The sequence below is a fragment of the Ambystoma mexicanum genome, chromosome 12, assembly GCF_040938575.1.
Source record: "Ambystoma mexicanum isolate Mex_15411 chromosome 12, UKY_AmexF1_1, whole genome shotgun sequence".
Lineage (NCBI taxonomy): Eukaryota > Metazoa > Chordata > Amphibia > Caudata > Ambystomatidae > Ambystoma > Ambystoma mexicanum.
Window position 1 is genome coordinate 448,833,682 of NC_090936.1, and position 26,706 is coordinate 448,860,387.

The 26,706-nt window shown below is 48.7% G+C and overlaps 1 protein-coding gene across 1 annotated transcript in view; it reads right to left on the reverse strand.

The window, feature by feature from the left end:
- The window catches only part of ATP6V1E1 (ATPase H+ transporting V1 subunit E1), a 451,663-nt gene that overhangs the window by 158,819 nt on the left and 266,138 nt on the right, over positions 1-26,706 (reverse strand). Inside the window, exons 6-7 of the mRNA XM_069628660.1 lie at positions 3,170-3,238; positions 2,539-2,633 (exon numbers count right to left, since the gene is read on the reverse strand). Of these exons, the coding sequence (XP_069484761.1) occupies positions 2,539-2,633; positions 3,170-3,238 (164 nt within the window). The remainder of the gene's footprint in view (positions 1-2,538; positions 2,634-3,169; positions 3,239-26,706) is intronic.

The following is a 26,706-nucleotide window of genomic DNA, read 5'->3' on the forward strand; positions in this document are numbered from 1 at the left end:
GACTCTCTGCCCTTGGTCTTCTGGCTGGTGTTCGGCCACTAAGCATATGGATGCGAGCCCTGGTAAAAATCAGCATGTGGCATAGGATGGAAGTGAAGCACTCGTTTCCAGCCAACTGGCATTCAGGACCCTGGGAATAGGAGGCTTTATTTACCCAATTTTGTGCACAGAGGTTCCTCAAACCTCATGAAGGAAAATAGTACACCATCTCCAAATCTGCATGTAAAGAACTCTAGCAGAGAGAGCATTGCAAAATACACAGAACACTCCGATGTGGGGCACACCAAGGCACTCCAGGCATAAATATTGCAGATCTGCAGCAGAGTATATGCCTCACGACGCACAACATCAAACCCAAAATGCCTTCTATGGAGGCATAGGAAGGTGAGGTCCGGCCCCAAAAAATGTTTAGGTATAATTTGTGATGCTGTCTGGGAGAGAAAATGAATGGTGGTTGGGGTGGGGAGCACGCCCAAGTGAAGTCCTACACAGGAGGCTGTGAGAAACCTGAAGGTATCTCACAACTACTCCCCAGGGATCCTCTGCTCAGGTGGCTAGGGAAGGGCCATCACTTTTGGATCCTTGGGGGTGGACAAGCGAGGGTGTATCACCTGGGTAGAGGGTCCTTGGGGATTGGGTGCCTGAAGGCGAGACATGGTACTCCCCCCTTCCTAACACAGACCTACGCTACCCTCCCTCAGTCTTCATGGGCAATTGAGTCTAAACCCCTGCACCTGCAGCCCGTTAATAGAAGTTAAGAGTATAAAAAGCAGACCCCAACATTTTGCGAAGTGAGTGAGGAGACAATCCATCCTGTTGGGACAAGACCAGAACGTCGAGACACCGGTAATAATCCCGGGAGACCTGCAAGGAGGGCTTTGCAGGACTGGGAGCCTTCACACTGGGAGGCAGGCAGCTTGCGCGGCAGTACAGCATAGGAAAGAGAAAAGACACATGCGCCCAAGCCAGGGTGCAGCTAGAGCTGCAGAAGCTGCCAAGACCAGAGAGGACACAAACCGCGTTCAGAGCAGAGAAGCCGGCGTGTGTGGAGCCGTGCCGTGGTTGTTCTCTAGATCCGGGGAAGACAAGCGGGAGCAGTGGAAACCGCCGTGAGGAGCCACGAAGAACCACTAAGTGACCGAGGACACTGGGGACCCAGAGCGCTCTGAGGGGAGCGCTAATAATCAACGGAACACGAGCACACACCAGTGCTAATTATATTGAATACCAAACAAAAAGAAAACTGCTAAATCGAGTAAACCACAGTGTGTTGAATGGTGAATGAACATTTAAAGTCAAATAGACATATCGAATGGCACATTGCCAGCAAAACGCAGGGTGAACACAACTAAAACCATGTGAAGAATTGAAAAGTTATTTGAACATTATAACTGCAAAAATGAGAAAGACAGTTTAAGTATTATGACTGAAAATGTGAGGCAAAGTCACAAGTATATGATAAGGCAAGAATATGTGCAAATGAGTATTACAAGGAATACAAGCATGGAAAGTAAAGACCCGATGCAGAAGAGCCTTTGAGGGGCCCAACTGCTTTGGGGAGACGTATGGTTGCGCGACCTGTGATGGGTGGACTGTGTGGTTTGACAACTGCGCGTAGACCAAAAAGTCTCCTACTGTGAAACTTAGACATCAGGAGTGAAGCCAAGGAAATGTATAGGGTTGCTGGTTGCATGACCTGCGATAGGTGGACCGTGTGGTCTTACAACTGCGCCTAGACCATGAAACCCTAAAAAGTGACAAGCAAAGAACATTCTTAACGTGCTATAAAGAACTGTGAAACAATTGGTGAAGCAAGCCAGAAGGCGGGTCAAGTGGACCCATTTTCTTTTGAACATTGAGCAGATGAAAGCAGCTTGAGTGTTATGTTGAAGTCTTGGGGAAGCGAACCCTGATATTCCGACAACTAGAGAATGCTGTCTTGGGGAAGGGAATTCCCAGACATCTCTGTGTGAACTGCGATACATTGGAACTTGGAGAACACCTTGATAGAACACTATTGATGTAAACCACTATTGGAACTGTATTGAACTTGGGATAGGGAACCCAAGAATAACTCAAGCTGAAAGCAGCTTAGACTTTATTTTGAACACTTAATTTGGTTAAAAAGATTCCCACACCATGTTTAGTTATAGTTGTGAGGGCAAGCATAGGTTTTGACACAGACAGACCTTTTGCTTTGGACTTCTAGACACAGACTTTCCTTAGTTTCTTCAGACAGGGAAAATCCCACTATAGTTATAGGGCAAGTTAGGCGTTACACCATCCTGATAATTGTTTGAAACTTCACATCTGTTGTCTGTCATCTCTCTGGATACCATGCCTGTGTCACAAGACACATATATTCTGTTGCAAGCGCCCCATACGTTTTTTGAAAATTGAAATGTTGCTGCACAACATGCTACGGATCCATGTCTTTCCAGGTGACCACATGGAAAAAGCTAAGATTGCCATGCATTAGACGGAAAAGGTGATAACTTAACTAGAAACTAAAAGATGTATAGATTATTAGAAACTTACATTTCATGGGACAGGAAGTTGTCCTGGTCAAGGATGACCTCAATATCTTTTTTCGTTGAACTTTTGTAGGCTGGGATACACTTCTGTACCGCTGCCTGAAACAAAAACAAAACCTTGTGAATTTTTTTGTAATCATAAGCCACACAGGACAGAGGTTCTTTAAGTAGTGGCCCGTTCAACAGGGCTGGGTGGGGCATCCAGGCGAAAAGTTTTACAGTTTGACTGTACCCCTGGAAATGGGGGCACAAGCTGCTAGGTTTCCCACAATCACAGCCCTGTGTTTCTACCATTCGAACAGTTCCTGTGCCTAGTTACATAAAACCATGGTGCCATCAAGAAATGCTTGCTCTGAACCATGGTGTTATGCCCTGCAAAGTACTAGACATTGCATGACACATTTGATCTGACAGAAGGAAAAAAGTTAAAGAAAACCACACACATTTACTAATAAAAGTAGCACTGGCATTTTATTGTTTCCTCATGTGTGGGAAGGAGTAGTGAAATGATGGCTCGAGTTGAATTTAAGGAAACATAATTTAGCAGCCGGTCTATCAAAACTACACATTGGTGAAGGAACACATGGTCTGGGATACTTTTCAGATCTATCAAAACATCAAAAGATCAAGATTACCTTAACCAATGACAGATCTTGCTTGCGACACCGTATCACCACTTTGGTTTCCAGCAGTTGGTAGAGGCCCTATGAGAAAAAGATGGAAAGAATTAATCTCACCAAATTAAATGCACTTCCTCGCTAAAACAGCATGGGGCCTACAACTAGATTATATTGAATAAGGAAAGAGCCTGTGAGAGTTTTTTAAAAAAAGGCAGCAGATCTATACATATCCTTAAAGTGTAAAGCAGATTAAAAATAATTAAGACAGACTACAAATAATGGTCTGAGACTTGTAGAAATTCTAGAGGTTTGCTTCTTGAGTTAAGTGAATATTAAGCCAAAAGAAAATATAAAGAAAAAGAAAAACGTTCAGAGTTTTCCCACAGAAATTGGCGGACTACGAAGAGGAGTACTGCAAACAATAGCAGTTTATTATAGAAAGAATGTCTCTGGGACAGTTTAAAATGACATCAGATGTAAAAAAATAAAAATAGGACTATATATCCTACTCTCACTGGCTGTGAGTACTGCACTTGGTCACAAACATCTGCAAGAGCAGCAGAAAAATGGTTTGCCTGCTCTTAAGACCTTATATCAAAGGCTTAACTCTCAAGTCAGAGACAAATAGCCATAGGAGACCTGCAATGCCCCATCGTAAACCTGCGAGAATTAAGATAAAATGCTCCATAAGGACAGCTAGACATAATTGGAGACTCCCCTTCAGCTGCGGCAGGTGCTGTTGTCTGTAGCTTTCCTTGAAGTGTGAGTATATGGAACTTACCTTTAAAGAAGTGTGCTAATAACTTGCATATAAGGAATTTGTGGGAATGACGGAACTCTTGTGCACTTGACTGGACTCGTACCTTGAACTGAGGCAAATTGAAGATTGAACCGAGTTTTTAAATCTAAGCATTCATTCTCCCCGGATTGTTAGTAAGGATAAAGTGGAGTGGAATGGGCAGTTTTAGGGCTTAAAAGTGTTTGCTTGGTAGACAACGGGTCGGTTAGGACGGTTGATCTTCCTTGTGTTCAGGGGGATGGAGACTGTCACAACACTACACAACCATGTTTCCAGAAATATTTTCCCCACTCTGAGTGGTAAACAGGACTTTGCTCTAAAGCGAAATTTTAATAATGGTATTGGGCTGTTTAAGATGCACTGTATCAAGAAGAGATTGTCCCAACTAAGGCATTGAAAGGAGGCTTTTAGGATTCTAGGGTTTCGAAAAAAGTCAGATGTCCAGTAGAAAATATGTTCTGGCCGATCCAGAATCCCCCCCCCCCTCCCCTGAGACTTTGATTTTGGTCAAGGCGTATCACCTTCGGCTTTACCCAGGTAACCACTTCCTCTGTATTAGTACCAGGCATCTGAAGTTTTCTAAAATGCAAGAAGCATGATCTTATGCCGAGAGGCCAACTTGAATAAAGTAGGCCTAAGCCATGATATGCCAAAATGTGCCATGACCACAGTCTTTGGCTGATTGGTTGCCATATCCTTTATTACACTTATAAGTTATATAGAATTCTTTCCCATCCCCCAGAGACAAAGTACAAATGCAGTTAAACAAAAAACAGGAGAAAACTCCACCCCAAGGTAAACCAAAGAAGGAGATAAGTGACCAACTGGCACAAACAAGGAAGGAGACACATCCCTTACAAAACATCAAAATAACAGACCAATGTAAAGAATCTAAAGAAGAGAAAATGAAAATAGGAACAGAAAAGTGCAACACCAATTTGACCAGCCCGCATACTTCCTGGAGTTGGTTAGCAGCAGCTCTTTCCACTAAAACCCATGATTAGAGCCAAAAGAAGAAGCAATGTGGAGATTGGAAAATTGGGAGCTGGAACACCCGGTGCTCCGGACAGCTATTTAACCAATTGCTCCCAAAGCTTCTTGGTCTGGACATAATCTGCCTCCAGGGAACCTGGTTAAAAGAGCCCCCATCTTGGATGCATATAGTGCCTATTTAAACCCGGCCAAGAGAGGCATCCGGGGAAGACCATCCTCTGGTTTATTGGTACTGCTAAAAATGGACGCAACCTCGAGATGGTGCAAGTAATGAAAATCCATATATCCAGATGATCAAGATCCAAAAACAAACAGAAAAAAAGACAGAGGAGGATTTACTTATGAATCTATATTGGAATCCGGAAGTTCAAGAAAATGGTACACTTGTTGAGATAGCCATGGACATGATTGATCAGAATTTGGAAGATCATCCAAATCTTCGAATAGTGATATGTGGAGACCTAAATTCAAACTGCCTAGAAGAGAAAGGATACATTAATCCAAAGAGAAGTGGAAAAAGGAACTTGAAAAATCGACAGTGTGAAGATTGGATGGAGGAAATAAAGTTATGAGACCTGTATCTCCTAAATGGAAATATCAAGGGAGATGAACAAGTTACTCTCTTACCTGGTAATGTTCTTTCGATGGGATGGTCCGATGACGTATTCCATATCTATGACAGTAATCACCACAGCTGTGCTGCTTTGGAAAATCTTTCGGCGTCTGCATCCTGCGTCGATGACGTCGATACGCCGCCCTCGAGGACCTCCTCCGATGGCCGACGTCACTGGATGTTATAAGTAGGACGCACGACGCCCGTAGCCTCAGTTGCAGTTTTTTCCCCAGAACGTGTGGCACCAGTCTTCTGCCAGTCTGACCACACAAAGCCTTGCGGAAACGTAAGCTGCAATCGCACAAGAAATTCTGTAGCGGGGAAGGCAGGGAGGGTGCGATATGGAATACGTCGTCGGACCATCCCATCGAAAGAACGTTACCAGGTAAGAGAGTAACTTGTTCTTCGAGGGGAATTGGGTCCTCCGACGTATTCCATATCTATGACAGACTCCCAAAGCAGTAGCAATGCAAGGAGGTGGGAAAATAATTTAGAAAACTGAAATTTAGAATGCCCAATCAAATTGCCAAGTAAAGGACCGCCTTGCCAAAGGCCAGATCCTGCCCCCGGATGGAATCGAGGGAGTAGTGACGTACAAAAGTATGTACCGAAGCCCAGGTGGCTGCATCACAGATGTGTCATGATGCCTACCCCCGGAGCACCAGGCCAGGCCCAGCACCCCCGGAAGCAGGCATCATGCCCTCGGGTAAAAGCCCAGCGGCCCCTTATAGGGGCTCTTTGGACTCAGTCCTGGCGCCAGGCTCATGTTGGACATCAGTCCTGGCGCCATAGGCGCCAGGCTCATAAAGGGAGGTGTTTTGTGCACTTACCTGATGCAGACCATGCTGCACGCTTCAGGCCTCCCTGAGACCTGAAAGGGACTATTTTTTCATAGGGACTATTTTTTCACTTGGGCGTGGCCAGGGAAGGATACATACCTAGTTGTGGAAGGATACATACCTGGGACTTCTTTGGAGGCTATTTAAGCCACGCCCAGACAGCAGCTCATGGTTCGCGTTGTTCTGCTTCCTGCAGCTTAACGCTCACCGTGTCTGCTCCTGCTCCTGGACTCCAGCCACGCCCGCCTCGAACCTGGAAGACCTGCAAGGAAGGAAGAGAAGAGAAAGGTGAAAACCAAGGACTATTTCAAACTTCTTACCTGCATCCGGAATCTTCTCGCCAGCATCCCTGAAGAAAGACTTCCATTTAAAAGCATCGCGTTGCTCGCTGCAGCGCCACGCTTCACTCACCTGTCCTCGAGACATCTCCCGGCTCCATCGCGGCTGTCAGCATCGGACGCTACATCTCTGCACCTAAGGGAGAGAGGAAGAAACAAAAGGTGAGCAGAAGGAACACAGAAGGAAAGCCTGATTAACAGCCATAATACTTACCGGCTTTTCTTCCACATTTCGGGTCAGCGCCGCCCCGTTGGCAGGTACCGTACCCCGGACCCTATGGGGAAAGGACAAGAGACATTTCTAGGGAATGATAAGGACATTTAGAGGGATTGTCCTCATCACTACTCACCTCGGCAGTTTAACCCCTCGACGCATCGCCTTCATTCTGCACCTGAAATAAAGGACAGATCACAGGTTAGAAAGACAACATAAAGGGGGCCTCACTTGAACTTTGAACTTTCATACTTACGGCGCATCGCTCAGGAAAGTCAAGTGGATTTTGCCAGCGCCATTCTGAAAACCAGTGAAATAACTGGACGAACACGCGCCCCTGCACCAGAAGCAGGATGGAGAGTTCATCCTTCCAAACCATAAGGTGCGCTTAAACCGGGGTTTGGAGGAAGTTAGAGAGGGACGAAGGGGGAAAGGGGGAGCTAGCACACTATTCTGCAGACTGTTAATCCCCTTTCTCATCTGCAGAAGGATATTCCTACGGGCCAGGCAAGCACAATTTGGAGGTCCTGTCCAATCGGTGTTCCGGGTCCTGCGCATCACGCTAGAAGAGGCCACAGCAATCCAGACTAGACCAGCGCCCCCGTGGGAACCAGGTGAGCGTTACAAGATGTTAATAGGAACACCCCTCTGCAGGGCAGTAGAGGCAGCCATACCCCTGGTAGAATGGGCCCGTAAGCCGACCGGTGGGTCCTAACCCGCCAAGCGGTAACACTCAGAGATAGCCAAAATAATCCAGCGAGACAAAGTCTGTTTCGTCACAGCTTGTCCCAAATGCTTTCCAGCGTAACCAATGAAGAGTTGATCGTCCACTCTGACCTGGGACATGCGTGAAATATAAAAGCTTAACGCTCTCCTAGGATCAAACCTATGGAGCCTGTCCTCTTCCTTACCAGGATTTGGAGGAGGATAAAACGCCAGAAGAACAACCTTCTGGCCTAAATGAAATTCCGACACCACCTTCGGAAGAAAGGAAGCACGAACTCGAAGGAAAACCCTGTCCTTATGAAACACAGTGAAGGGTGGCTTAACTGAAAGTGCCTGTAACTCACTCACTCTGCGAGCGGAAGTGACCGCAACCAAAAATACAGTTTTAAGAGTTAAGTCTCAAAGGGCATGAATGCAAAGGCTCAATCGGAGCACCCATCAGAAACTTGAGAACAAGGTTCAAATCCCAACCGGGCACCTGGAAAAGTGACGGAGGGAACACATTAGTGAGCCCTTTCAGAAACTGAGAAATTAAAGGAATTTTAAAATAGGAACACTCTTCAGACGAGCGCTTAAATATGGACAGCGCCGCCAGGTAACCTTTAATGGTACCCACTTGAAGGCCCCTGTGGGCCAAAGAAAGCAAAAAAGACAGAACCATGGGAATGTCACATGCAAAAGATCCACATTCTTAACCCTGCACCAGTCGCAGAACTTACGCCAACGGTACAGGGACTTTGTTGCCGGCCGTCTGGCCGAGAGCAACACCTACATCACGTCTTCAGGGAGGTCCCAATCCTTATACCTCAACCTTTCAGAAACCAAGCGTGAAGGTTGAGGGATCTGACCTCTGGATGGAGAACCTGACCCCCCCTCCCGTGAGAGCAGATCGTCTCAGCAGGGAAGACGACATGGAGGGCAGATGGACAAGTCGAGAAGGTCCGGGTACCACATCCTCCAGGCCCACGCCGGAGCAATGAGGATCAACCGGGAACTGAACCTCCGTAACCTCCGCAGTACTTGCGGGATGACGGGGACTGGAGAGAACTCGTACAGTAGTGGGAATGACCACTCCACCACAAACGCATCTCCTAAGGCTCCTTTCGAAGGATATTCCCGTGAGCAGAACCTCTCGCACTTCCAGTTGACACTGGAGGCGAAGAGATCCACTTGAGGGGTCCCCCAAAGGGCAAATATCTCCAGGAGAACCTCCTGAGCCAACTCCCACTCGTGAGAGATCGCGCTCTGCCTGCTCAGAGCGTCCGCCGTCTCGTTTTCGTCTCCGGCCAGATGAACTGCTGAGATCGAAACTTCCTGCTGGATAGCCCAGAACCAGAGCTGCATCGCCTCCCTGCACAGAGGAAGTGACCCTGCCCCCCCCTTTTGTTGAGGTAGTGCATGGCCACCGTGTTGTCCGTCAGGATCAGGACATTCTTCCTTTGCACAGTCGGCAGAAAATCCCTCAGGGCTAGCCTGACGGCCCTCAGCTCCAACAGACTGATATGGAGTCTGGACTCCGATGGAGACCAACGACCGCTGACTGTCAACTTGTTGGCATGAGCTCCCCATCCCGTGAGGGATGCGTCTGTCACGATCGTCACCTCTGGCCAGGGTAGCCAAAATGGAGCCCCCTTCATCAGATAGTCTTCGACGGCCCACCACAGAAGGTCCTGGGCGACCGAGGACGGCACCAGAACAGGGTCCGACATCCTGCCGGAGGACTGAGACCACTGGAGCTTGAGTGCCCATTGCAAAGATCTCATCCGCAACCTGGCCTCTGGCACGAGAAGAATGCAGGATGCCATGAGGCAGAGCAATCTCAAGAACTCGAACGCTGGGAGACTCTGGGCAAGCTGAAACTTATGCACCATCAGCTGAATGTGATGAGCCCTCACCTGGGGAGGAAAACACTGCCCCAGGGATGTGTCGAGCACTGCTCCGATGTACTGGAGCCTCTGATTTGTTGTCAAATGGGACTTCTTTAAGTTGAGGGAGAAGCCCTGCTTGTGGAGGGAGTGGCAGGTGACTGACAGATGATCCAGGACTTGTTCGGGAGAGCGCGCCCTGATCAACCAATCGTCCAGGTAGGGGTAGATGTGAATCCCCGCCATTCCTGAGGTGCGCTGCCACCACTACCATGAGCTTGGTGAAGACCCTAGTGGGCGGAGGACAATCCGAACGGCAGGACCCGAAACTGAAAGTGCGCGTCGCCAACCGCGAACCTCAGGTACTACTTGTGCTTTGGATGTATCGGCACATGAAAATAAGCGTCCTTGAGGTCGAGAGACACCAACCAGTCCTGAAGTTGAAGGGCCTGGAGGACTTGAGAGAGAGTAACCATTGAACTTGTCCTTCCTGAGGAGTTTGATCAAACCGCGCAAGTCCATGATGGGTCTCAATTCCTGTCTCTTGGAAATCAAAAAATAAGGGGAATACCATCCCTTGTTCCTCTCCGCTACAGGCACCAGTTCTATGGCGCCTTTCTCCAGCAGGGATTGAATTTCCTGCGCAAGGAGCGGATCCGGACTCTTCAAAGAGAGGTTCCCAGGTGGATTGTCTTGAGGCCTCTGCCGGAAAGGAAGACAGTAACCATGGGTTATGATCTCCAGAACCCACACATCTGAAGTAATGGCGCGCCACTCTGCCAGATGCTGTGCCAGCCTTCCCCCAACCGGCGAACCATGGGACATGGCCTCATGACTGAGCGGCTGCGGCGTTGCCTGAGGGCAAAGAGGCAACAGCCCGAGCGGCCTTGGCACCTCGAGTACCTTGTTTTCCACCTATGGCACTCCTACGGTGGCCCCTTTGACTGGCAGCTCCTCTCGCTTTACCAAAGGATGAGTAATAACGAAAGGAACCTCCCCTCCATTGCTGTCCCCTAGGACGAAAAGGCGGAGGTTGACGAACTGCAGCGCCCAACGACTTTGCTGCAGCTTTTGAGGTCTGCAACCTCTCGAGGCTCTCGTCAGCCTTGCTGCCAAAAAAGATGTTCCCCATCAAAGGGCATGTTGAGGAGCCGGGCCTGCACATCAGGAGCAAACCTCGACTTCCGCAACCACGCAAACCTGCGTATCATGGTGCTCGCCGCCATGGACCGGCTGACGCAATCTGCCATGTCCAAACCCGACTGAACGGCCTCACACATGGCATCCTTGCCATCCTGATCCATGGCAAGGAAACCATCCCTTTCGTCCCCTTCGGGAATATGTTCAGCCGCTAAGGAAACAGTTCCACAGAGTGTGCGTGAAACGTGACAAGGCACAAACGGAGTTGGCCGCCTGAAGCGCCATACCCCCTGAAGAAAATACTTTCTTTGCCCAGCAGTCAAAACGCTTGTCGTCCCCATCAGGAGGGATGGTAGGATACGACGCCTGCTTTGCCGGGGCCGTAGCCGCCTGCACCACCAAAATCTCCGGAGTGGGGTGCTTGGACAAGTAGCAGGGGTCGCTACTGGCTGGGCAGTATTTTCACGGCAAAGACTTGCCCACTGCCGGGAGACTCTCCGGAGCAGTCCAAGCCACCGCCAACCTCCTCTGTAGAGCCATATGAAACGGCAGTACCGGGTCAGTTGGTGGACCAAGGTCGAGGATATCCGTAAGGTCATCCTGAAGTAATGCCCCCAGGGGAGCAGTCCATCCCAAGTACTCGGTGACCCTCGACATAAGGCACCGGTACGAGGAGTCGGCATGAGTGCCAGGCTCAGGCCTACAAAACTTCACCTCCGGAGAGGTGTCCAGCCCCCTAGCATCGTGCAGGGACTGCCTCAGGTCCTCAAATTGGCTATGGCCCAAGAGAATCTCATCTGGCACCGTATTAGGAACCATGCCATCATCAGAGCACTCATCCACCTCTGAAATAAACTCAAGATGGCGGTAAGAAGGCACAGAATGTGAACCAAAGCCATGCTTGACCTTGGCCAGAGCCTTTCTAGGGGGTTCAACCGAGCCCTGGGGTACCCGTCGACACAGCCTCGAAAGGCGTCGAGTGAATCGGCATTGACGCCGAACGCGGCGCCGACAGCATTGATGGCGTCGACACAGGCCTCGAGGCCGGAGCCCCGAGCGTGTCCTTCGACAGCCTGGGCGCCGATGGCGCCGACGACTTCTCCGGAGGCGGGGCCTCGAAAGAGTCAGTCGACGACCTAGGCGCCACCGGCGTCAACGTCTTCCTCGAAGACAACACGGGTTCACATGGTCTTGAGTGCGTCGAGGACTGGGACCTGGACCGGGCATGACGAGAACGATTCCCCTTGTCCGAGCGGGACCTCTCCCGCGAATCATGCCGACCACCCGAGCCCGAAGGCATGCGAGCGGTGTCTCTCGACCGATCACGACCGACCCCACTCAGAGGCGCGGACGGACCGGTGCCCTGCGATTCGAGAATCGCTAACATTTTCTTCCCGAAGGAAGCCCATTCCTCCGGCGTCGCCTGCTTGGTAGGGTAAGCGACCCGCCGACGGGCGGAGTCCTCGGAAGAGGAGGGGGAAGGCGACCAATGCTGGCGCTTCCGGGAGTGCCTCGAAGAGGCAGAGGAGTGGTGGGACCGACTCCGGGACCGAGACCCACTGCACTTCCGACGGCGACGCGGATAGTCGCCTCTCGAATCGTCCGTCGAAAGCCCCGTAGACCTCGACTTCCGTGGCTTAGACACCTTACCTACCGATAACAACTTCTTGCGCTCCCGCAAGGCTTTAGACGTGAGCAACTGGCAGTCGACACAGTCATCCGTGTCATGGGCCTCCCCGAGGCACCAGAGGCAGGTGTCGTGCGAGTCCGTAAACGACAGCTTGGACCCACAGTCCCCGCACTTCTTAAATCCTGGACGTGGGGTGGAAGACGAGGTAGACATCCTTCATGAAGAAGAAACTTCACAAAACGAACAGGTTCGAAGAACCGAGAAACACCAAACTCCAAAGAGTCAAGGCGTGCCGAGATTCCCGAAGCAAACACGTTCGCAGAAAAAACAGAACTGAGGCTACGGGCGTCGTGCGTCCTACTTATAACATCCAGTGACGTCGGCCGTCGGAGGAGGTCATCGAGGGCGGTGTATCGACGTCATCGACGCAGAAAGATTTTCCGAAGCAGCACAGCTGTGGTGATTACTGTCATAGATATGGAATACGGAGGACCCACTCCCCTCGAAATCCCGGTGGCTGCGACATGGTCAAACGGGAATACCCTTGACTATTGTTTCGTCTCAAGAAATCTCCTCTCTGAGGTTTTAAGTATGGTGATGGAGAGGACGAAGCACAGTGATCACCACCCACTTATAGTAACATTAAAGGGATCGACCTGTGGAAACCAACAGAGATGGAAATATAAACTAGAGATAGAGAGAAGGATGAATAGTCTACGTATTAAACCACACGACATCCCAGAAATATCGACAGATCTAAGAGACAGGCTGATAGAGGAACCGAACAAAATGGAGTATAGCCGGACGTTACTAGCATTCAGAGAATCAAGAAAGGGAATACTGAAGCCTAAATTTAAGCATGTACACATCTACAATAAGGAGATAATAGCACAGAAGAATCTATTAGCGGAAAGAACTATGAGACTTAAGTAAATCAAAGTAAAAAAACAAGAAAGAGCTTATAAAGGAAAAGAAGGCAAAGGTATAGAAATTAGTTAAAATTTCAGAAAAACGACACTTCAGAGAGATGCAGAAAGCATGCCGAGGGCCCTTGCAAACCTGAATAGCAGGAACTTTTGTCATCTAATGAAGAAAAAGGAGATTCTGTAGACTCACATCTATTAAACCCAATATCAAAGGATGTCTGGGTGGCGCACTTCAGGAAGCTATTCGAGAAACCCAACAGGATATCTAAACTGACTGAGAAAGACAAATTTAAAATCAGAAAGCTGGAACATATCAAGCAAGAGAGAAGAAATCCTGCGGCTGATAAACAACGCTAGCCGGTCCAGGGCTCCCGGACCTTATGGGGTTTCTAATGAGATTATGAAAGAGGCTCCCGAACAATGAGCGGAATTTTGTGAAATCCTATTCATTAGGATTTTTGAGAAATGCAAAATACCTGAATCCTGGAAGTCAGCAATAGTTTTACCCATTTTCAAGCAGGGGAACAGACAGTCACCCATTCATTACAGGCCAATCACCCTGCTGGATGTGGTAGGGAAAATGTTTGCAATGATCATCCTAAAGTGGCTAAAAAAGTGGATTAAAGAAACAAAATCCTTGGACAAACGGGGTTCGTGGAAGAAGATGGTTGCAGCCTAAATCTATTGATCTTAAACTTTCTCAAATCGCGTTCTATATACAAAAAACATGGCCAGTATTGACCCGAGACAGGCATTCGATAGCATAGAAGTTATCCAAGAGCTATATTCAAACACAAGTATGCAGGTCAAACTCGACAAACAAGGGAACTTAACACAGAAGATCGACATGTCAATAGGGCTGAAATAAGGATGCCCTCTAGCCGCAACCCTGTTTAATTTTTTTTATTGAAGACATGAAAGAGGTGCTGAAAGACTAAACAACTTTTCCTCCTCAAATCAATGGATGTAACAGAAGTTGGCTGGCTCTTACATGCAGAGAACTTGGTCCTCCTGGAGATGACTAAGATCGGATTGCAAAGAAAATGTAACATTCTACAGAAATATGTAGACAGAAACTATCTAAAAATCAATGCCGCCAAATCTGAGATTATGGTGTTTGGTGGGTTGAGAAGAGGGAAAAGACTAAAGGAAAGCTGGGTGTTAGACGGGAAACGTCTGTATCCAGTTAAAGAATTCAAATATCTGGGAGTAATTGTAAATACTTACAAAGGAGAGAGGCCTTGGGTAGAGAACCTGGAAAAAAGTTTGACAACTGACTGCGCAAGGAAGAGCACTAGATAGAAGTTTTGGAAAATGTTGATTGCTACCCATCCTGAACAACTATAAGCAAAAAGTAACACGAGTGCTTATATTTGGAGCTGAAGCTTGTCCAGGAATACGAGAAGCGGGGGACGGCCTGGAAGTCTATTTTTGGAAGAGAATTTTACAACTGTCACAAGAGGTCCCTGTGGCAGGGATTCCCCATGAGTTAGGCCTAACTACTCTACAGGCCAAGATTCAATGTGATAAACTCTTTTTTTAGAAAAACAATCCTAGAGGAGTGCCCTCCACAATTTGAATTACAAGAGCAGAGAGGAGGGTGGAGATGAATGGGCTCTTAAGCAATGCAGAAAGATTGTGAAAATTATCTCTTAAACTTGGGTATATCTATGGAAACCTTTTGTAGAAACCCAATGTTAGACAAAAGGACAATATGGGCAGATGACTGGAGAATTACAAAGGAGAAAAGAGCAGGGTCGAGAATTCATACTCTATCAAGAAGTAACACTGGACATTTAAATGTGACCAGAAAATCCACCCAAGTCTCTGCAGACAGAGTATTAAATAAGCGTACGCTACTTTATTTACAATAGCGCCTAGGAGGAAAATGTGTCTCCTCCCCTGGAGACACCAGTTCTATTTCTTTATCCATTGATATGCAATGGTGTTTTCAGCCAGGCATAGACCTGAGCTGATTCCTTGCCGCCCCTCGCTGGACTTAGCATCGTAGAGACGGATGCAGCACGCCAGGAGACGGCGGGTAAGTAACTCATGCGGGATGCGTATAGAGTGCACCATGCTGTGCGGCCACAACAAGAGTACAGGACGCAATATGAGCACTTTCCCGGTGTGTCTGTATTTGTCAGCTCAAGTAATCATTTTTGTGACGGGGCCAACCCTACATACATGGCGCGAGATAGATCCTGGGATCACGCTAGCATGAGAGTGCCTCTAATTATTTGCAAAGTCTGCTATGTTCCGCTAATGTGAATGGAATGGACAAGTAAGACAGCATGAGACGCTGGCAGTGTCTCTAGCCCCCACATGTGGACCCATATTTGGCAACATGATGGGTGTCAAGATACTATTTTGGCAAGTTAGGCATCCCGAGGAGGCGGGGCGCTTGTGTGAAGTATGAATATGGCTACCGTGCAAATTAGCAATGGTGTCAAAGGGGATGACAGATTTGTTTATTCTCCCTAGAACTGAGAGGAACATTGAGGGTGACCTCCCTGCGAGATTCGGTATGTATTTTTTTTAAAGAAATTGGTGACCAAAGCAGTCCGAGAAGCGTGGGACATTCCGGCCACTTGTCATCTGAGATCGCCGACACTGCAAGTAAGTGTTGCGTTGACATACAGCATTTATGTGCGTTTGCCTTGGGACACTGTAGGTACATTAGACAAGGGGGAGTAGGAACTCCTATTCCTCTGATGGTTGTGTATTAATTTTCAGCACAGCTCTACTGACTCAATGCATGCACTTTGGCTGCATCTGTGTGACAATCAAGTAGGGCCACTACGAGAGGTGGACACCGGGCTACACTGTTAGCCGAGAAGAAGTTTCCATATGAACAAGTAAGATCCATGTGGGCAAAACGAGCACCGTTAGATGTGTTAGGTGGCTTAACTCAAATCATACAGGGAAGGGAGTTTATTATTTGCTATGTGTCTCTACCTTCCCCTAGGCGTCTCCACATTTGAAATATTCTTGTTGAGCACGCCAGGATCCATTCCACAGTACGTTTTTTCCTCCATGAACATTGTCTGGAGGTAAGTGCAGACTTATATAATCACGCAAGATTTATATGCACAATTTATAGGTGCCGCTTATAAAATAAGAAGAGGTTGGTTGGTAATTAGTTTATTGTTTGCTGTAGTGTTTTTTAGAACTTGTGGTTTGAAGACATCTTCCATCTGACTATGTTGTAAGGGCGAGGCGACATCCACGCCCCTCCCATGTCCTGAAGAAGGTCGGAGTAATTACTAGGCCAATTGGAAAAGCCGTCTATACCGACCGAAACATATGTAGACTTGAATTTGTTAATAAGCCTTCTGTGCGATTTAACAGATACACACACCATTAGTCTTGGCTGTGTGTGACAAATTTAAATACTGCTTGTGTTTTTTAAGTGGGTCTCATTAGTGAGTCCCTGGATGTATGTTATGATTGACATTAGATGTGTATGAATGAAAATGTGTATGTATGGTGGAACTAAATTGATGTCAAATTTGAGATTTAATGTGTTTTTTATGGTAAACAGTATTGTTTTTATCATGTGTCCTTTTAAATTTATCTTGTGTACGAATAGTATATGGTAACAGTTTTCCAACCTCTCTTGCCAAGGTCCATTTGCTTGTTGTTCACTAATTTTTAAACCTACCACGACCCATACCTCTTTAGCTCTTGTTCTACTGCAGATAGTGTATTTACCAGATCAGCTATGAGGAGCAACATATCGTCTGCATAGGGCATCATTTTATGAGATGCCCCTCCAAAATGAATCCCTTGTAATCCTCCGTCTGTCGTACCCTGGCAAGGAACGGCTCAGGACAGATCACGTATAGTAGCTGTGACATAGGACAGCCTTGTTTAGCCCCACGTTGAAGTGCAATTGGAGGAGAAAGTTGGCCATTAATCAGTAGACGAGCAGACGGTTGTTCATAGTTCACCCCTTTTTTTCTATACATTTTAGGCTGGAGCCCATCCTCGCCAGAGTCCGAAAGAGAAATGACCACTCGACCCAGTAGAAGGCCTTTTCTGCATCAAGAGAAAATAAGACAGCTGCATTACCCTTTTTTTCAACCTTCTCTATTAACTGTAGTCTAGTTCAATTTAGAGAGTGTACCTAATAGCATAACTGCGGTCCAATTCGATTTAGAATGTATGAATAAAAGTGTGAATAATATCATCCTGTGGTATAGTTGAACTTAGAGACTGTCCTTAACTCTGGTATAGGTAAACTTTAGAAAGAGTGAATAATATCTTGGGAGTGGTTTGCGCTGAACCTAGAAACTATCCCTAACTGTAGTACAGGTAAACATAGAAAGTGTGAACAATGAACATCCGGTGGTATAGTTGAACTTGGAATGTGTGAACAAAATTATCCTATGCCAACTGTAATACAGTTCAAACTTAACCTCGCCATGAGTCCACCCAACCCACCAATGTCTGCCGAAAGGAGACCCGTTTGCGCCCGCCTCCTTTCCCTCTCGCCCTACTTCCCATCCCCCCTCCCCAAACCATCCCGCCCTCCACCACATCCTCAGACTACACCCTATCCAACTCCCAAAACAGAAGAACCAACCATCCCGAACAAACCTATCCCGAACAAACCTATCCCGAACAAACCTATCCCGAACAAACCTATCCCGAACAAACCTATCCCGAACAAACCCACCCACCACCACCACGTTCCCAGACCACTCACCGCCCAACTCTCAAGCCAGAAGACCCATCCCATCCAACTCATCCCCACCCCATCCCTTATCCAAACACCAAGCCAGAGGAGCCCGATGGCGAGCCAACCATCCTAAGACCCCTGTTCCTCCCATCCCCTCCACTCACCAGCCCACTATCATCATGCCTGCATCCCGGCCCCGCCAACCATCTGCCCCACCAGCTGCTCAGGCACAACCAGCCTCGCAACCACCCCCCGCCCTTCCCCTCAACCCCCACCAACATCCTCCTCCGACCCCAAGCTTCCCCTCCCTAAAAACTGCACGTATCGCCCTGGCAAGAACAGTAGCCACATCCCTCTCACACTCTGACCGCCCCCTACCCTCTCCCACACCAACCGCAACAGAAGCCATGAAGAAAAATGTACCTGTCTCCCTCGATTGCTCCTCACCACTCCTGTCACGACCGACCACCTCAATCTCCCACTCTCTATCATTACCACCCTCCCGCCCCGCCTCACCCTACCTGAAACCCCTCTCCCTTGAATTCTCAACAACAACCGAAACTCCTAACCCCCTACACCCCACCTTCAAGTCTGCTGACCCAAAGCCAACCAACCCCACAGACATGTCCAACACCTCCCCCACCACCTCAACCACCCGCCTACTCTTCCCATCGACCACCCCCGCTGCCATTCTCTCCCCTCACCCGCCTCCACCCGACCCACTGCTCCTCCCCCTTCCATCCTCCACCTCTGCAACCCCCATATCCTCCAGTACCGAAGATGCATCCTTTTCAATGCCCGATCTGTAGCAAAAAACAGACCCAGCATCTATGACCTCCTTGCCTCTGACAAACCCGACCTAGTCTTTATCACGGAAACCTGGTTCTCCGATGACTTTGCCCCCATCGCCAATGAAGCCTTGCCCCAGACTACTCCCTCATCCCAGTAAACCGACCCTCTAAAGGAGGAGGAGGAGGAGCAGCATCACCTTCAAGTCACACTTCTCCGCCTCAATCTACGACAGCCTGCCAGCCATCCCTTCCTGCGAATCGCTTCTCGTAAAACTATCCCTCCCCCCTTCGTTCTCCCACAGCTTCCTAATCATCTACAGACCTCCTGGCTACGACAGACAATTCTCAAACAACCTCTGCAACTCGATAGCCACCATCCAATTAAACCATCCCACCCTCACCCTTCTAGGAGATTTCAATATCTGGCTTGACATCCCCACCAACCCTATGACCCACTCTCTGGTCGACTGCCTAGATGCAATTAACCTCCATACCCACATAAACGGACCAACCCACGATAAAGGACACACCCTTGATGCCATCTTCAGCTCCCACGACCAGATACATCTAAACCCCCCACCCCCATCATCTGGTCCGACCACTTATTCTCTCTTTCACCATTCGCTCACCCGCCCCCCCTCCTCATACCCCAACTAGAACCTCCAAATCTACGCTAATGCTGGAAAAAACTAAAAATCCTTCCCGACCTAGCTGACGCGCTCCTTCAGTCTCCTCCCCCTACCTGCCCACGCAATGAACACTTGACCTCCGAAAGCCTTTGACTCATGGATCAATACCTCATTAATCCTGCTCACCCCCACTTGCAAATCATCCGCTCGCCGTGGCCACTTTCCAAGATGGTTTACACCAGAACTGAAGACCACAAAACAATTATATAAATCCCTCGAACGTAAATGGCGGAAAGACAAAACCACCCTGAGCAGATCCACCTTAGCCCAGCACCATCGCCACTACAAAGCTGAAATCCGGAAAGCAAAAAAAGCCCATTACAACTCCTGAATCCTGAACTGTGAAAACCCCAGCAAAGAACTCCACAAAATCATCTCTGAATTCACCAAACCATCATGTACCACCACCCAATCCAGCCCCTCTCAAACACTGTGCGACTCAATCTCTCTCCACTTCTACACCACTGCTCTCGAAAGAACAAATTCTCTTAACAAACTGGCCCTCTTGCACCCACCACACAATCCACCCACCCCACCTGCCAACCCACCACCTGCAACTACAACCCACCCGATTTTCGACTCCTTCACTCCAATATCAACCGACCAATTTCTCAAACTTCTCTCCGCCCGCAAACCATCTGCCTCCCCGCTACACCCCAGCCCATCCTCAACCCTCAAAGAAATGTTCACATCTACCTGCGCAGGAGAACACGCAAGAACCATCATAACTCCCTATCCTCAGGAATTTTTCCTGATGCGTTCAAAACTGCTCATGTCGAGCCTCTTCTAAAAAAAAACCCGACCCTCACGACCCAAAAAACTACCGCCCCATCTCAAACACCAGGTTCCTTGCTAAACTCATCGACCGAACCGCTTACTCCCAACTAAATGCCTGTGTCGAAGCCAACAATCTCCTAGACCCAGCCCAATCAGGTTTCAGACCCCGACACAGAACCGAAACCACCCTAACCTCAATCTGGGATGACCTTAAAAACACTGCAGACTCTGCAGGATGCGCTGCACTAATCCTTCTTGACCTATCCGCCGCCTTCGACACAATCAACCACTCAATCCTCCTCGGCTGCCTCCACTCCCTAGGAATCTGTGGAAACGCTCTCAAGTGGATAGCATCCTTTCTCAACAATAGGAACCAAATAACCCTAATCTCCTTCACTTCCGCCGCCCGAACAGTCAATACCCGAGTTCCACAAGGAGCGTGCCCATCAGCCCTCCTGTTCAACCTCTATATGTCCACCCTCCCACGAATAATCAGCTCGCACAATATCCTCTGCTACAACTAAGCCGACGACACCCAACTAATCCTAAAACTCCTCAACTCAAAACCCAGATGCCAACCAGACCTTGCTGCCTGCCTCCTTGACATTGATCACTATATGACCAAAAACCACCTCCTTTAAACGCCTCCAAAACTGAAATCATGGTATGTGGCAACACAGAACTTCTTCCGCACCCTCTTCCCTGGCCATCTGCCATGGGAAATTTCCCCGACAACCTCAACCTCAGTAAAAAACCTTGGATGCACTCACGACTCTGACCTAACCCTCTCGCTCCAAGTCAACAACGTCTCTAAGTCCTGCACTACCACCTGAAAATTCTTAGGTGTATTTTTTCATACTTCTCTTTTCCCAACAGACTCACTGCGGTCCAATCAACTGTAATGTCAAGACTAGACTATGCTAACTCCCTCTATCTCAGAGTCCATGCGTACCACCTGACTAAACTACGACGAGCACCAAATGCTGCAGCCAAACTGCTACTAGCACTTAGCCCAAGAGACCACACCTCCCCACCTCTCAAAACCCTGCCCTAGCTCCCGGTAGGCCGAATGAACTAGTTACTCTTACCTTGTAACGTTCTTTCGATGGGATGTTCCTCCGACGTATTCCTTATCTTAGATAGAAATCCTTCAGCTTTGCTGGCCTCGGAAAATTTTTTCGCCAGAGGGCGCTGCGCGTCGATGATCGCCGAGTCGATGACCCTCGACGGCCTCCGTGCCGACGTCGACGTCATCCTGCCTATAAAGGCCGCGCGCAGCGTCCGTTGCTCAGTTCCGTTTTGTAGTCCCCAGTAATGTTTTTGGATTAGACTAATCACCTTGAAGGAGCATAGGCTGCAAACCCACAGGAAGTCATACTGCGGGGATGGATGGGAGGGTCGATAAGGAATACGTCGGAGGAACATCCCATCGAAAGAACGTTACAAGGTAAGAGTAACTAGTTCTTCGAAGGGATTGTGTCCTCCGACGTATTCCTTATCTTAGATAGACTCCCATAGCAGTGGTATTGTGACTGGAGGCGGGAGTAATAAAAGTTATGTTACCCTTCCAGAATGGACAGAGTGTAACACAGCCTTGCCGAATCTAGTTTCTTGACTAGAGGAGGAATCCAGGCTATAGAATTTGGTAAATGTATGTGCGGACGACCATGTGGCAGCCGCACATATATCTCGAATTGGCACCCCTCTTTGAAGGGCTGAGGATGTTGCGATACCCCTGGTAGAATGAGCCCTTAGATTTTGAGGAGGCTCCTTTCCTGCCAATTTGTAGCACTCCAGAATGGCTAAAATAATCCATCTGGAGATGGTTTGTTTTGTTATTGGAAGGCCCAACTTATGTCCTGCATAACCTACAAAGAGTTGGTCTGCTTGTCTGATCTTAGCCAATCTGCTGATATAGAAGCTCAAGGCTCGCTTAGGGTCCAGCCTGTGCAGTCTCTCTTCCTCCTTCCCCGGATGAGGAGGAGGGTAGAAAGAAGGTAATATAATCTTCTGAGTGATGTGAAACTCCGAGACTACCTTCGGGAGGAAGTTAGGCTTCACCTGAAGAACAACTTTGTCCTTGTAAAAGATTGTATGTGGAGGTTTACACGATAAGGCTTGCAACTCGCTAACCCTTCTAGCAGATGTCAATGCTATTAGCAAAACAGTTTTGAGGGTGAGAAGCTTCAATGAACAAGAGTGTAGTGGTTCAAAAGGGGCACCCTTTAGGAAGTTTAAAATTAGGTTTAAATCCCATAAGGGAACTTGAAAAGGTTTCGGGGGATAAACATTAGTTAATCCTTTTAGGTATTGTATTACCAATGGAATTTTGAAGTATGAAGGCTCCTCTGCAGTGCGCTTAAAGATTGATAGCGCTGCGAGATAGCCCTTAATTGTGCCAACCTGTAGGCCTGAATTAGCCAGGTAAAGTAAGAATGACAACACCATAGGTGTACCACAAGAAAAGGGTTCAATATTCTTTTCTCTGCACCAGCTGCAAAATTTGTTCCAACGGCAGCGGTATAGAGTTTTAGTTGCCGGCCTTCTGGCCGAAAGCAACACCTCCATAACATCATCCGGAAGGTCCCAATCCTTGTACCTCAACCTTTCAGACACCAAGCGTGAAGGTTGAGGGTCTTGATGGCTGGATGGAGAACCTGACCTTCCTTCTGCGAGAGAAGATCCTCTCTGTATGGCAGTCGAATTGGAGGGCAGATGGACATGTCTAGAAGGTCCGGGTACCACGTTCTCCTGGCCCAATCCGGGGCAATTAGGATCATGGTCTTCCGAAACCTTCTCAACCTCCTGATCATTTGAGGAATGACAGGGACCGGAGGGAACGCGTACAGAAGTGGGAACTCCCAGTCCACTACGAACGCATCTCCTAGAGCTCCTCTCGGGGGAAATTCCCTTGAGCAAAATCTGTCGCACTTCCTGTTGATACTGGTGGCGAACAGATCCACTTGAGGGGTTCCCCAAAGGGCGAAGATCTCTTGAAGGACTTCCTGAGCTATCTCCCACTCGTGAGAGACTGTGCTCTGTCTGCTCAGAGCGTCCGCTGTCAAGTTCTTCTCTCCGGCTAGGTGAATTGCCGATAGAGAGATTCCTTCCTGAATTGCCCAAAACCAGAGCTGCATCGCCTCTCTGCACAGTGGTAGTGAGCCTACGCCTCCTCTTTTGTTGAGGTAGTGCATGGCCACTGTATTGTCCGTCATTATTAGGACGTTTCTTCCCCGTACAGACGGCAGAAAAGCCTTCAGCGCTAGTCTGATGGCTCTCAGCTCCAACAGGTTGATATGTAGTCTGGACTCCGATGGAGACCAACGACCGCTGATGGTCAAGTCGTTGGCGTGAGCTCCCCACCCCGTGAGTGAGGCATCCGTGACTACTGTTATCTCCGGCCATGGTTGCCAAAACATTTCTCCTTTCAGGATGTTCTCCCGACAGGCCCACCACTGAAGGTCTCGGGCTACTTTGACCGGGATCCGAAGGAGATCTGTCATCCTTCCTGAGAACTGTGACCACTGAGTTCTCAGTGCCCACTGGAGGGATCTCATTCTCAGGCGAGCCTCCGGCACGAGGAATATGCAGGATGCCATGAGGCCTAGCAACCTCAGAAAGTCGTAGGCTGGGAGATATTGGGCATTCTGAAATCTGATGACCATCTGCAGAATATCTCGAGCCCTCACCTCTGGTGGCAAGGCTTTTCCCAGGGAAGTGTCCAGGACTGCTCCAATGAATTGGAGTCTCTGTGATGGTATCATCTGTGACTTCTTTAAATTGAGGGAGAAGCCCAGCTTGTGAAGGAAGTGGCAAACATAATCTAGTTGTCTCTGAGCCTGTTCCGAAGATACAGCTCTGATCAACCAATCGTCTAGGTAAGGGTAGACATGAATCCCTTCCCTCCTTAGACTTGCAGCCACAACCGACATTAGCTTGGTAAAGACCCTCGGGGCGGAGGTTAGCCCAAATGGCAGAACTCGAAATTGATAATGAGAGCTGCCAATTGCGAACCTCAGGTATCTCCTGTGCCTGGGATGGATCGGCACATGGAAATAAGCGTCCTGGAGGTCTAGAGATACCAACCAGTCCTGAAGCTGGAGGGCCTGAAGGATCTGAGAGAGAGTCACCATCTTGAACTTGTCCTTTCGGAGGAATTTGTTCAATTCCCGTAAGTCTAAGATGGGTCTCAGTCCTCCGTCCTTCTTCGGTATTATGAAGTAGGGGGAGTACCAACCCTTGTTCCTTTCCGCTACAGGTACCAGTTCTATGGCACCTTTCTCTAGCAGGTCTAAAACCTCCTGCAAGAGGAGCGGATCTGGAAGCTTCAAAGGGTTGTTCCCCGGTGGATGACTCTGAGGGATATGTAGGAAGGGCAGGCAGTAACCTTGGGCCACTGTCTCCAGAGCCCAAGCATCTGACGTAATAGCCTGCCATTCCGTCAGATGGTGAGTTAACCTGCCCCCTACTGGTGTTCTGTGAGGGGAGACCTCAGAGTGGTTTTGAAGCGGCTGATGCAGTTGCCGAAGGTAAAGTGGCTCCTGCTCCTGCGGGTGCGGCTTTCTTTCCCCTACCCCGTCCACCACGGGTAAATCTTCCTTGGCCTCTTTGAGCCGGTCGTCCCCTGCCCCTTCCATATGAGGAATAGTAACGAAAGGACCGTCCTCTCCACGATGATCCCGAAGGACGAAAGGTATTCTGACGGATAGCAGCTCCCAATGACTTGGCTGCTGCCTTGGACGTTTGCAGTTTCTCCAAACTGTCATCCGCCTTCTTTCCAAAGAGGGTAGAACCGTCAAAGGGCATATTCAAAAGCCTGGTCTGCACGTCAGAGGCAAAACCAGACTTCCTCAACCACGCATGCCTGCGGATTGTGGTACTTGCCGCCATGGCCCTGCTGATACTGTCAGCAGAATCTAGGCCAGTTTGTAGGGTCTCGCACATCGCATCTTTACCATCCCTGATGATGTTTAAAAATGCGTCCCTTTCCTCTCCTTCTTGGAGGCAGTCAGCCGCTGATGAAGCGCACTCCCAAAGGGTGTGGCTGAACCTAGCGAGCGTACAGGTCGCGTTAATAGACTTTAACGCCATGCTACAGGCAGAAAAAACCTTCTTAGCCATGGCATCATACTTTTTGTCATCCCTATCCTGCGGAGCAGTGGGGTATGCAGATGTGCTGCCTGATGAGGTTGCAGCCTGTACAACCAAGCTCTCAGGAGTAGGGTGTTTTGACAAATATTCAGGGTCAGAACTAGCCACCCTGTATTTTGTTGACAGTTTTTTATTTACTGCCGGGATAATTTCTGGCGTTTCCCAGTTTGTCAAAATCCTTCTCTGTAGAGCAGAGTGAAATGGAACCACAGGATCCTCCTGTGGGCCCTTGTCCAGTATGTCAGTGAGGTCATCCTGCTGAAAGGCAGGAGAAGGTGCAGACCAACCCATAAATTCTATGATTCTAGACATCAGAGCTCTATATGGAGTCTCCGCATGTTCTCCTGGGTCTGGTTTGATAAATTCTGCTTCAGGAGAAGTGTCCAAGCCACTAGCTTCCTGAAGTGCATCCTGAAGATTTTTTAATCTTCCTTCCTCAGAGGCGAAAGTCTCTGGCTCTGGTGATGTGGTCCTCTGTAAATCAATATCTTGGTCTGAATCCTCCCTTTCCTCAAAAATCGAGGTTAAAGGGGGATACATTGGTTTTTGGAATGGTATAAACCCCATTTCCAATGCAGAAGGAGCCATCATCACAGGCCTTGAAAACGTCGATGTCGTCGACACCGACGTGAAAGTACTCGAAGGCGCCGTGAAAAGCGTCGAGAAATGTGTACTAGGCCTCGAAGAACTCGAAAGGATCGGAGTCTTGCTCGAGAACGACGTCGACGTTCTCGGCGTCGAGTCGGAGGTCTTTTGTCTAACCGTTGGCTGTGGAGTAGCCGTGGTTCTTTCCTTCACCGGCGTCGATATCGGCGTCGACGTCGGCGTCGACTCGATCGACTGATGCGCCGATGAATCCTTCGACAACGGCGTCGATGGCGCCGACCTCTGTTTCGAAGGAGTTTTCGACGATGGCGTCGATGATGCTTTATCTCCCGATGGCTCGAGGCGCTTTCGGGTTGACTTTTCCGCCGGGTACTGCGACTCGCGGCGTTTAGATTTTTTGGGTTTTTTACCCGGGGTATCACCCTCAGCTGTCTTCGAGGGGGACGAGGCCGCTTTCTCGAAGACGCTTAGCATCTTTTTCCTGAATTCCTCCCACTCAGCTTGCGAGCTGCGTTTTGTGGGGCAATGAACTCTCTCAGGAGAACTCGACGAAGATGACGAAGGGGATCTCCTACGTCTCTTCTTCGAGTGTCTCGATGTCGACGAGTGGTGGGAGCCACTTCGTGATCTAGATCGAGAGTGTTTTTTATGGTGAGGAGACGAACGTCTCGACTCTACCGAAGAAGCTTTCGAGGAAGTTAAAGTTGACCTACCTCTCTCGAGCTTCCCCCTACGCTCCTTCAAGGCTTTCGCCGTCATGGAAAGGCATTC